The following is a 13,013-nucleotide window of genomic DNA, read 5'->3' as shown; positions in this document are numbered from 1 at the left end:
ACTTTTATCTAATTTAATTCAATTTTACTGTTTCAGCGATTGTTTATGTACTAAACCATGCTCCCCAGACTTTGATATCTACCAAATCATGCCCCTCAAACTTTGATATATACTAAATCATGTCTCTTGAATTTTCATCTATGTTAGAATTTTTTACTAAAATTAGACAAAAGTCCTTAAATTTAACAATCTCAATAGTTTGGGGGGAATTTTTAACGGCCAAAAAAATTCAGTGGGCACGATTTAGTACATGTCAAAGTTCAGGGAGAAAAATTACTAATTAACCTTATAATATTCATCATTATATATGTGTATATCTCTCTATATATATATTTTTGAATGTCATCTTTTTTAGCTACTTATTTTACAGCTGCTTATTTTACAACAAGTCACGTGACCCACTAAGTTATCATTTTTTTACACTAAAAAAATAAAATTAACCTGTGCTCCATTCACTTGCTCTGATCTACTCTGAAGTGTCATGTACTTCTACAAAAAAGTGTCATGATACTAGTATATATATATATAAAAATAGAACATTCCACAGTCCTCGTGATGCAACTCACTATGTGCTCATTATATACAACTACCAAAAATGATTGAAACACACTCAAATTAGACAATTTTTTTTTTTTTTTGGGTTTCTGCAGCTCAGTTGATTAAACCTTATTGAATACACAAACACAAGTTTAAGTTGCATCATTTTGGGAAAATAAAATGAAAAGGGCATCCCATAGGATCGAGAATACAGTTATGTGTAGTTTTCTGGCCAAAATAAGCTATTTTATTGTGTAAAAAGTATATTACAACAAGAAACACAAATTAATGTTCTAATTATTCCCAACCTGTCAAGTACCTACAACAACACAAACTAAGATACGAAAAAACATGCTCTCTACAATGATGAGCAACCTAAGTAGAAGCAATAGATGGATTTTCCATAACTTGCAACTGCAAAAGAGTTGTATTTTCTAGTTCTACACATATGTATTCACCTCTTCTCCAAACCAAAGGGACTTACATACACCTTTTCATACTGTTTATCTCTTAACGAATGCTTTTTATTGTGATTCCACTGGTATCGGGTAATAGCTTCTTCATGTAATACTTTGACTTGCGGGAAAGATTGATCCTTTTCCTTCGTTGCTCTGGTATTGATTCAATCGAACATTCCGAGAACCCTCGTCTAACAAACCTGCAAGCATCACATAGAACAGACCTGAATTGTTATTTACCGAAAATTAACATGGAAAAGGAATGGAAAGAACAAAAAAAAAAGGCAAAAGAACTATTATGCCATGAAACGACTCTATTGAAGAACAGTATTTGCACCCTACTTTAGCAAGCTTTTACTTCAATCTGAGTGTGAGAATATCAGTGAAGACAACAATATCATTATGCAGAAAGAACACAAATTTCAAGTAGTGGAAGTTGACAAACAAACCAATCTGCAGTTCTGGTAGTAAGCAGGAAAAGATTCTCCAATCCGAGAGAAGATGCCTTCTTTTCAATGTAATCTGCACACAATTGATAGTTCCACAAAAGATTACTCATTGCAAAGTACCATTGAAAAAACACTAAAATTGGTAGGCATGCAAGATCAGTAACATAAGGAAAGCCGGAAAGAAGCTGTTATTAATTTTCTTGAGGCCCCTTTCTCTTATTACAATTGAAACATAAGTGATGAGAATAAAGGATAAGAACCAATGATATATTAGAAGTTTAATACTTAAAAGAAAATCTATTGTACCAAGTAATTTATCTCCTTGTCCTTCCCCACGGCATTTAGAGGAAACAGCAATAGAAGCAACCTCTCCACATTTCTCATCCATGAAAGGAAAAAGAGCAGCACAAGCAATAATCTGGCCTTCTCTTTCCACGACAACAAATGAATCCAATGTCGCAAGAAGCTGTTACCGACAAAAACAAAAAGACAGCAGAAATATTGAATCCAGTTGAATAACCAATTCACCGAAAGATTACTAGTTAAGAAAGTAGAATTATAAACCTCTTCATCAGTCCTGCGAACCAGCGTACCGGATGCTTCTAACGGTTCTATGATTTCTCTGATTCCAGAGAGATCTGTTACCCTAGCCATCCGGGTTCCTTCATAAAGGTCACTGAGAATGAAAAATATAATGCAATAGTCATTCCTCTAATGAACACCTTAAAATTTCCGAATAAGCATTAGTATTACATTATTGTAGCCACCTCAAAGAAGAGGTTCAAGCAGATTAACTAGAGAAAGCTTTAAAACAACCTAGCAGTCAACTGCATCACAAATTATGTTCTTACTATAATTATTTCGTTAATTCAATCTGATATAAAATTCATCCTAAACCTGTAAATTTTCAGCAGAAGAGCTTTACTTCGCTGAAAATTTATACTCTTAAGTCACAAAGGACAGTAATAGAAATATAGAGAAGATCTGTCGTTTTTTTTGGCCACAAAAGTTTTAGACAACATTTACAGCAAAAGACATACCTAGCAACCATCGTCCCCATTCCATCTCTTGTGAATAATTCCAGCAACAATACTCCACCTTTAGTACCATCTAACAAATGAACTCTTTGAACACCTCCCTGGCAATAAAAAAGAAAGTACCATTGGCAGGGTGCTTGACGCTGAACAAAAAAAGCAGCTGAAACTTGAAAGTATCTGAACACACATCAAGAGTAGTGATTTTCGCAGACCTGAGAATTCAATGAGAATGCCATGCCAAGGCACAAATATATTATCACAGAATTCATGTACCTTCTAATGTTACAGACAAAACATCTAAAATTTCATTAGCTGCAACAGAAAGAAATGACTGAGTGTATGATAAAACACCATCTCCTCGAAGTCCCAACTGCCGAGGCCTATGCCTAGCAATTTCTTGGGCATTTAGACTCTACCACGGATTACACTTCAAATATGTAGAAAGTAGTTATTCATGTCCATCATATTTTTAAACATTTAATCAAATGATTCAGAAGCTTTGCATACTGAATGGAAGCCTGGATAATTTCATTTTCTTAGATAACATATTAGCAAAAAACCATCCTATCATTCCAAATCAACACGTCCAAGTAGTAGCATATTATTCTGAGGAGACTTTCGTTCATTGACAAGACGAGTATATACAGGCAGAAACTCAGCCATTGTCACACTGCTATCAACTTTAGGACGAAATCATGAATTTGGTCCCCCTTTTCTTTTTCTTAGACTTGGAGTGTTAAACACTAACTGCAGAAGAAACTCTCCACCCCAAATATAAATTGAAGGAGAATTCTTACAAATAAAATAAGAATTGAAAAAATTATAAACTGGACAAACCTAAATAAAATAAGAGAAATAGATTTAAAAATAATCGGCAGTAAAATAGAAGCAATGTTGGGGTAAGCACAATGTCAAGTCAATTTTAGAGATAAACTCATATCCTGGATGAAGTATATTAAATGAGTAAGGGCTCACCCTACAAACAAAAGCTGCAGCAGCCAATTCAGAAAGGTAACCATTTAATCGACTTAGCCGCTCCTGACCTCCAATAGCAAACCCCTGCTCACCAGACCACAGTCCATTTCCATTGTCAAAACCAACACCATTGTGAAACATTGCACTATGTCTTCCTCTAAGAGCATTCCCATTAGTTGGAGAAGCAATATCTTCTTCATCACGTCCAATGCAAGAAATATCTTCTTCATCGACAGCCTTCACATAACTAGCTGCAATTTCGCTCTGCTTAGCCCGTTGACGGATCAACTTATCTGCTTCTTCAAGGGTAAGGAAGCGAAAAAGTCGTCCACTTTCATCCAAAATTGGGCCATCAATTATACAAATAAGCTTGTCTGCTTCAATAGCTAACGAAGCAGCTGTTGCAACTTCATACGTACTGCAATAAATAGAAGCGAATCACATCAGTGACCAGACATTCATCATTTCAAACATAAGGATTGGGATGCAATTTGTAGTAGCAAATGAGAAGCAAATAAAAAAAAATTATCATTTGCACTGTTATCACCTAAGTCCAGGTCCAGAGACAAAATTCTCTATACAGGTAGGCTAAAACAGAACCACCGAATTTTAAAGTTCAAAAGGCTAAAATCACTTAAATTGAAGTATTGTATTGCATTAAATAAATACTTAATTTTAACTAAATTATAGGTGATCGAGAGATAAATTCAGAGTGACAAACATACTTGCAGTTTAAAACTTCTCCAGAGCTGGAATAACCCAGGTTGTTCAATATAACGATACAACCACCATCCAGTCTCTCGCGCATGCGCGCCACGTCTACTTTTTTAACTTCACCAGTTGCCCCATAATCAACACCTTCAACAACCCCTCTTTTCTAAAGAAACAAGAAACCAGAAAGAAAATACTTAGTAACAGTCTAATGAGAAAACTTATAAGTAAAATCACCAAACTAAAATGGAACAATGAAAACAGAACTTCAAAATTCGTTTCCGATATCATTGAGACAGAAGGTGATAGTCTAGAAATGGAATGAAATGTGAATATTAGTCTTTAACCAGATAAAAGATTTTCTTGCCTTAGCTGCGAGAAAGTTGCCACTGGCAACACTGACACCTACGTCATGTAAACGACTACTGTCACCATGTCGTCGAATATTGCATATGGAAGGTCCTGGAGAAAGCTTAGCCTCTAACATCACACGAATCCCGCCAGCTGCTTCCATTGCAGCTGCTAGAGACTCGGGGTCTGTAATTCTATACCGACCAACATACTTGGGTTCATTTCCTGAAAGAAGAACACATTGGGTTAGTTTAATTAGCCAATTCACTTGAAAAGGACTACTTTTATCGGTTGATGAAAAGAGAATCATCGTATTCATCACATTAATGGCACTCCGCACAAACTTTATCGGGAATATGCAAAAAAGGAAACGAAGGAGAACAAGGCAAATCAATTTCCCATACCTCTCTCAGCCAAAAGGTTGTCAATTTGCACGTGGGTACCCGGAACAAGAACAAATCTGATCCCCAGATGGTGAAGAAAAGCAATATCCTGCATGCAAGTCCAGTTAAGACTCAAATGAGTCATACCAAAAAGAAAGAATTTTTACAAAAATATAATGTACTCTTGAGCTATACTCGTCACTTCCTTTCATCTTCTCAACAATAAATTAGTGAAAAAGAAGAGCACAAAGAAAAATGGGGGAATGAGGGGTGCCTTAAGAATGGGATCCAAATGAGGGCTAGCCACGATTTCTCCAGAAATAATCACAACAAAAGTGCTTCCCCTATGAGCCCAAAGATAAGGCCAAGCCTCTCGAAACCACTTCACGAACTGCTCGTCTTCGAAGGAATTATAGCTCTGCTCTACTTCAGCGCCATCTTGACCGTTGAATATAGTATAATTTGCCGAAACTCCCCTCCTTGTTCCAGGTCCACCATTCACGATACCTAGGGTTAACGATTCAGGACAATGAAAGCAGAATTTCTGAGCTCGGTTAGGTAGACAATGGCAGCTAAAGCGAAGATTGTTCGGAACGGAGAAAAGTAATGGGCGGCGGGTTCGTATAGGAATGTGAGAGCTTGAAATTGAGGTGGTAGCAGTAGCAGAAGCCATGGATGGAAACAAAAAAAAAATGGCAAAAGCCTAACCTAAACCCAAACTTTACCTAATTACACAGATAGGTAACTATAGTTACATTACAGGAAAAGAAAAAAATAGAAGCTTGGAGGAAGGAGACGAAATTAGGGTGGGGACTGGGGAGATTCCACCATGGCTGCGGTGGGTGGGACCCATACTGAAGCAAAATTCATGCTTCAACAACTCATATTGACGTAAGCAGATATTTATTTTAGTCCACATGTCTATTCTATTCTATTTATTTATTTATTAAACTTTGTATTTTCGCCGCATTTATATGGTCTATCTTTAACTCTGTAAATTTAATAGTTTCTCAGTGGAACAAGCTATAGACAAAAACGTGAAATTACAAACAAAAGATACCTTTCTTATAAGATTACTACTTTTATGCATTGAGCCAAAATTAAGAGCAAAGATGTTTAAGGGGCCTATGTTTCGATTAATTCTATCACTTAAATAATTCACTGTCATCCCAAATATAAAACTGAAATGTTAAGTTATGATTAATTAACAGAGCTAATTAGAGCTTAACGCGAGCTTCCTCATAGGATCTTCTCTGTCAGTCCAAAAGAGCATTTCAATTCGGTTATCATTTTTCATATTCTTTTAGCCTTTAGGTAAAAAGAAAAAAAAAAAAGGGTAATAAATATACTGGATCAGTGACGGACTCACTGATGAAGGTGTGGCCCCGAAAAAAATTGCATTAAAAAATATTTAATAATTTATACTAAAAAAAACATACAAAAGTATACCAAAATATTTTTTTTATGATAAATAAGTTCCAACATAGCAAAAAACCTGTATATTTCTTCTGGGAAAATGGTGAGGATATAAATGATCTTTTTTCTTCTTTTCTTTTTCGTCTTCCTAAATTTTTCTATAAATAAATAATAAGTTAATTATTACATAAATAAAAAACTAAACGTGATTAGCAAAACAAAACAAAATAAAAAGAGAGTAAAGGATGAGATTTGGGAAAGGAAAGGATGACCTTGAGTATGGAATCCAAGCATGGAGAGGCCACAACCTCCGCAGACAAGACTAGGACGAATGTGCGACCCATGTGCGCAAATATGTACGGCTGAGCTTCACGCAAAGCTTCCACAAACCTCTTATTACTATTATCATTGCCTTCTTCATGATCACCAACCTCATACCCATTATTACTATTATTATTATTACTAGATCCCACCACCACCCACCTCCGCCGCCCTCCTCCGATCACCGGAGACCCTTTTCTTTTCTTTCCCTTTTGCAGCTCATTAATCACCAAACTGATCATTACCATGAATCTTTGATCATTATTCCTTTTCACTTCCAAACTCCAACTGCTGACATGGCCAACTGTGGGCTTACTAAAGAAGCTGTAACTTTGGTTGAAAATGTTGAATAATTTTGATCTTAAACTTGCCATATATAGATAACAAAAGAGAGAGAGAGGGAGAGGGAGAGGGAGAGAGAGAGAGAGTATTTATTACTTAATTAATTAATAACATGTACTAGATGAACATATACTTGTGAAGAAGGAGAAGGACATTATTTCATTATTATAATTGGTCATGTCAATAATCCAAGTCAATGTGACTAAATATTTCTCAATCAACTTGCATAGCCCTGTTATTCAAGGGAAAAAGTAGAGACAAATGGTAGTAAAGCTGAGGTGATAGATATGATGTGTTAATAAATGAAAGAGATTTATGGTACTAAAATAATCTCGTGTGTTGAGGTACATCATAATTGAGTTTACTTAATTAATAATATGTAGATGTTATTGGATATTGGATATGGTCAAGTTTCAGGGAAAGTTCAACACAATATTTCAATTTACAGCATAAGGAAGAGGAGGATTAAATATGACAAATTAGGCCTCGACACATCACATGTTTTTCAACTGTAGTTTAGGTTTGTATGTATATGTAATGGTGTCTGGTAATGCTATTGCTTATTATGAAGAAGGGAGAATATAGGTAAAAGAGAGAGAACCAAAAAAATATGTGGTCCCCTTTAGCCAAAAAAAAAAAACTAAAAAGAAAAAACAAAAAAGTAAGAGGTTTTATCATTAAATTGTTGTTGGAACTAAAAGTGATTATTTAATGATAATTTTTGGTTTAAGAATTTGATTTTCATTTTTTGTTAAAATTAACAAGAAGTTAACTCTCACGTTAAATTAAATACTAAAGTTCAAACTCAATTAGAATATGAATCAATTTTATCACCGAACAAAAAAAGAAAATCGAAGACAAAGTCGTAAATGCCAATGGAAGAAGAAATAGGTGGCCTGCTCCTTGCTCTTCTCTTATTGTTGGTTCTCTTTTGAAGTTCCAATGTATGAATTGTGTATTTACTTTTGAAAAATCAAATTTTTGCAAATGTTAATATACTTTTTTAAAAATAGTAAATAAAATGTGATTATAATGACTTGTAGAAATATAAAAGCAATAAAAATAAATTGTGCCAAATTTAAAATTAGACACAAGAGAATTGTACGTGGTATCAGTATTCTTTTAATACTACTGGTCAATAGGATCATGCCCAGAAAATAAATTAATTAGTAAAGTATCGAAGATTACAGAAGTGAATGACTTAAACAAAGTTAGACTCACTCTAATGATTTATCGCAACCCTTTGTAATCTACCTTATTAATTTAATCTCTAAACCACGCCAAGTAGTGAATTCCCTTCAGCTATTGATGTATGCTTTTTTCCTTCCAAAGTAATATATGCTCACTTCCTCCCGAAAATGAGACTTTGAAAAGTCTTCTCCCGAAGATCCACATTTGTTCAAAGCAATTCTCTTCAACCTATTTTATGAATAGTACGAGATCATAACAAGAAAATTAAAACCTAGTTTAACACTAATTTTTTATAGATGAAACACTATTTTCACAAAGATAGATGTAAAAGTATAAGACTATAAGAGATGAAGAATGTTTGCCTGCTCTCTAGGTTTTATTTATAGAATATAGAAACACTAGAGACAAACAAATACGTTTACAAAGTTGTACAAGACTTTCCTAAAAAAATTCCTAATTTGTTTAGATTCAAATTCTACTGGTGCATATCGAGAAACTTTTCAAAAAGGATCAAGATCATGATTTGGTCTTCAATACCTGCAAATAAATATTATTTTATTTGTTATATACATAACAAAATCAAAATTAACATTTAGAGAAAGAAAAAGTTAATTTTTCCAAAAATAAGCAACTTTCCATAAAAGAGAATTCATTCTCTTGTAAACAAGTTTCCTAAACAAAAGATATCAACTGTAAAAAAAACTTTCCTTAAAAGAAAAGAGCAATCAAAGCCACAAAATTAACACAAGAAAATCAACATATAATTCACAATAAATTAAATAATATTTTGACAACTAAATTATATAAAAAAATGATCTAATAATCTCACCCTTTGACACTTTAAATAATCAAGCGATATTAGGATTCGGTGGGGGTGATTTTTGTGACGTTGTGTTTGATTTTTCAGGTCTGGTTTTATGCACAAGGGTATTAATGCTACTAATTTGGTGCTTATCCCAAAAATCACAAATTCTAAAAAGAAACAACCAGTTCAGGTCTATCTCTCTTTGTAATGTTATGTACAAGGTCATTTCTAAGATCATTGCTAATAAAATTAAACTGGTTCTTCCTAGATTGATTTGCCCAACTCAAGCTGCTTTTGTTCTAGGTAGAAATATTCAAGAGATAATCCACTCTTTCAAGAGGAAGAAAGGAAATGAAGGTTTTTTTGCCATTAAGATTGATCTTATTAAGGCTTATGACAAACTGAGCTGGAGTTTCATTGATGCTGTGTTAAAGAGTTTTGAGGCCCTTAGGATCTTTCACAACTGGGTCAATCAGTGTATCTTAAACTCTACCCTTAATGTGTGTCTCAATGGAGGTCAAGTTGGGAGAATTCTCCCTTCCTGTGGCATCGCCAAGGTGATCTTCTTTCCCCTTATCTCTTCATTTGGGTTGTAAAAATTCTTTCAAGACTTTTAGAAAGCTCTATTGAAAAGGGTAACATCAAAGGTATAAGACTGAGCAAGGGAAGCCTTGCCCTTTCTCAAATTTTCTTCGCTGACGATATTATTCTGGTCGAGCGTGCCAATAAGGTAGAGGCTAAAGGTTTTTGGCATTGTGTGGAGAACTTATGTTCCTGGTCAGGCCAACAAGTCAACAAGCTCAAAACTTTCATTTTTTTAGTAACAACACCTTGAATGTGATGAAAAGAGGCATTAGAGAGCTTCTGGGCATTAACACACTGGATGGTATTATTAAATACTTGGGTCTGCCTCTGTTCAAATCGAGATAAAAAAAGTCAATTTCAATTTTATTATGGATAATCTTTCTTCAAAACTCCAAGGGTGGAAGGTGAAAACTCAATCTAAGGATGGTCGTGCTACTCTTATCAAGTTCGTGAGTCTTTCCATGCCTATGTATACTATGCAAACCACCAAGCTTTTCAATCGGATGTTGGCTAAAATTGATGGCATGATTAAGGATTTCTAGTGGGGCTTTGAGAAAAAGAATCGTGGGCTCCACCTCAAGGCTTGGGACAAGCTATGCCTCCATAAATCTTGTGGTGGACTGGGCTTTTGCAAAATAAAAGAGATGAATCAAGCTTTTTCTGGCTAAATGGAGTTGGAATTTGTTAGCCGGGGGTGACTCTCTGTTGTAAGATTCTGTAAGCAAAGTACTTGCGGGGTAAATGTTTCTTTCACTGTAGCTACAAGGACTCTGAATCTTGGGTTTGGAAGAATGTGGTGAAGGCTAAATTTACGATTTGGAAAGCTGCCTGTAAGTTGGTTGTTGATGGGAATGATACTAAAATCTGGGAGGATCCTTGGGCTGCTCACGGTATCGATTTCTTCCCTAAATTAGTGGCAATCCTTCCTTTTGGCTATAAATGGGTTGCAAATCTCTTGACTCATAACGAGGATTATGACCTCCAAAAACTTCACTACTTGTTTGATCCTGATACCATTGCGACCATTTTGAAAGGAGGAAAGCCTTCTGGTAGGGGAAGAAACTCTTAGATTTGGATTACAGATCTCTTGACTGATAACGAGGATTAAGACCTTCAGAAACTTCACTACTTATTTGATCCTAATACCATTGCAGACATTTTGAAAGGGGGAAAGCCTTTTGATAGGGGAAGAGACTCTTAGATTTGGACTAAAGATAGCAGCGGAAAATTCTCTAGCAAGTCTGCTATTTAACCCAAGCCCTTGAGCAGGCACCTCACTGTTTGGTCTCACCCTCCCTCTGGAATAAACTCTAGAATATTTAAAATCTCGAGCATCATAAGATTTTGTGGTGGAGTATCCTCTCAAATGCGCTTCTTGTTCAATCAATTCTGAATGAAAGGTTTCATATTGATAATCCCCTTTGCCCTATTTGTGGGAATAAAAACGAAATTATGGTGCACCTTTTCTTTTGGTGCAATTTGGCTGTTCACTTATGGCGGTCTTCTCCTTGAGGTATTTTCCAGTTTTAAACTCTGGTATTCGTATTTGGGACTGGGTAAAGTTCATATGGAGTCTTAAAGATAGGGGCATTGATGTGAATGAGATGTTTCTGTGTGCTTTTATTGTGGTGAATACAATCTGGTGGGCGAGAAATGATAAGGTACATAATGATATTTTGGGAACATTAAATATTATATTGACTTGTTACACTGATTATAGAGTTGCTATCATTCCCACTCACTCCCCAACACAAATGGATGTTTAGCATCCCCCTCCGCTTGACAAATTGAATTGTGAGGTTAGAGTGGGGATGGAGTTTATGTATATTACTGTTGTTGCTAGAGATTACCATGGAACATTTTGTTAGGCAGTTACATCTAAACTCGACTTTATAGATGCTTTATATGGCAAGGCTGATGCTTGTTGTTTGGTTTGGAGAAGGCGACGAAAAAGGGGTGCGATTTCGTTATTGTTGAAAGTGACTCCCGGATGGTGATCAACTCTCTTAATGGACTAGAATCCATTTGGGAAATTAAAAATGACTCAAGTCATTGCCTAAACACTTCTTCTTTATTTGCGGGTTGGGTTTTTTCTAATGTAGTTATAATTTTTTGACCCATAATGTGGTGAAGTGGACTTTCACCCACAATCAGTATAGTTGTTTAGATATTAATGATATTTCTTCAAATCTATAATTGTAATGAATAATGACCCTGTAATTTAACTTTTTTTATTATATTAATGTTGACCGAGGTTTTCGGCAACTAATAAAATGTTATAAGATTATAGAGCTGTAAGAAAATTAGAGAAGGATTTTTACGTGGTTGGGGCGTTAATAAGCCTTAGTCCACGAGTCTTTATTATTTATGAATGTATTTAATACAAAGAATGTATTTGGTGAGTGTTTCACCCTTATAAATACAGAGAATGTTCTTGGTGAGTATTTACTCTTCTTGCTCTTATGCAGCCCAAGATTCTCGACCCCATTTAATGAGCTTTGAGGGGGTATTTATAGTGTTTTTGGTGGGGTGATCCCCAGAACTACTGTACAAATGTATCTGTAAGTATCCATAAAGTTGGGCATTCCCAATGAATATACCATGAGTAATGCATGGTCAAATCCCTAGGTGCCGTAGGGCTTTTATGTGGAATGTCCTTATTGTCTTTTGACTGATGTGACTCTTCACAGTGTAGCCGTCGTTAGACTTAAATGATCATTACTTTGTAGCTGCTGGTTGGAGGTTGTGCCGTCAGACTTTATTGCGTGTAGCAGTCCCAACACGCTTCCTCCCATGCAGCATTAAATGCGACTTGATTGCTCAGGAGAAACCTGACACCCCGCGGAGATGCCTTAGCGTTACTCGAGCTTCCGAGAGCATATGGGGTTCCATATGTCTTCTCCGGGAGCTATGTCCCGGACGCTGCCTTATGGCATAAAGACTTAGCAAATATTCTGAATTATAAGTTGCTTGATCCACGTGTCCTGTCTGGTTGGTCCACGTATATTGGGCAAAATCAGGGGCAACAATTAATATTAACGCCTTTTTCTTTTAAAAAAAACTTTTGAAATTTGGTTAACAAAATTATGATCTCTAAATTGTAAAATATTTCTCTTGAATTGTAACTATTAGTCAGATATGGGATTTCCATTAAACAAATAGTAATTTTATCCATTTAACTATAGCTATTAATATTATTATATATTTTTCGTAAAATTTTATCACTACCAAATCTTATCCGTTTAATAAAAGGGAGCTACTAACACTTTTTTCTTGAGGATATTTATATATGTTAAAAGAAGAAATTTAATGATTTTTTTTTTTTTTTTTGAAATTGATTAAATGATTTAGTTCAAAATTGCTAAACTTGCTCATACCATGGAACATGCTAAAACTTGGTGGCTTGAGTTGCCTATTTGTGAGTAGCATGTTCTTTTGTTGGCATTTACCCT

The 13,013-nt window shown here is 35.2% G+C and overlaps 1 protein-coding gene across 4 annotated transcripts; it reads right to left on the bottom strand.

Annotated features, from left to right (window-relative positions):
• Positions 1-761: 761 nt before the first annotated feature.
• LOC115713575 (probable amino-acid acetyltransferase NAGS2, chloroplastic) lies at positions 762-7,194 on the bottom strand. 4 transcript variants are annotated; one of them, XM_030642062.2, is made up of 10 exons: positions 6,590-7,194; positions 4,923-5,010; positions 4,535-4,743; positions 4,182-4,333; positions 3,457-3,874; positions 2,485-2,582; positions 2,009-2,120; positions 1,751-1,910; positions 1,445-1,517; positions 762-1,195 (listed from the first exon to the last, which is right to left on the bottom strand). In XM_030642062.2, exons 1-10 carry the CDS (start codon positions 7,010-7,012, stop codon positions 1,048-1,050), a joined length of 1,881 nt encoding a protein of 626 aa, XP_030497922.2. In that variant the 5' UTR covers positions 7,013-7,194; the 3' UTR covers positions 762-1,047. The 4 variants fall into 4 exon arrangements, 2 of the variants coding, with proteins under 2 accessions (XP_030497922.2, XP_030497923.2); XM_030642063.2 differs by lacking the exon at positions 6,590-7,194 and adding an exon at positions 5,176-5,868; XR_004010996.2 differs by having other exon boundaries at positions 1,056-1,195; positions 1,338-1,517; positions 6,590-7,106.
• Positions 7,195-13,013: the final 5,819 nt, after the last annotated feature.

The sequence above is a fragment of the Cannabis sativa genome, chromosome 4 (genome assembly GCF_029168945.1).
Source record: "Cannabis sativa cultivar Pink pepper isolate KNU-18-1 chromosome 4, ASM2916894v1, whole genome shotgun sequence".
NCBI classification, from domain to species: Eukaryota; Viridiplantae; Streptophyta; class Magnoliopsida; order Rosales; family Cannabaceae; genus Cannabis; species Cannabis sativa.
The sequence above is the reverse complement of the archived record's forward strand: the minus strand, read 5'-3'. Positions and strand labels throughout refer to the sequence as shown.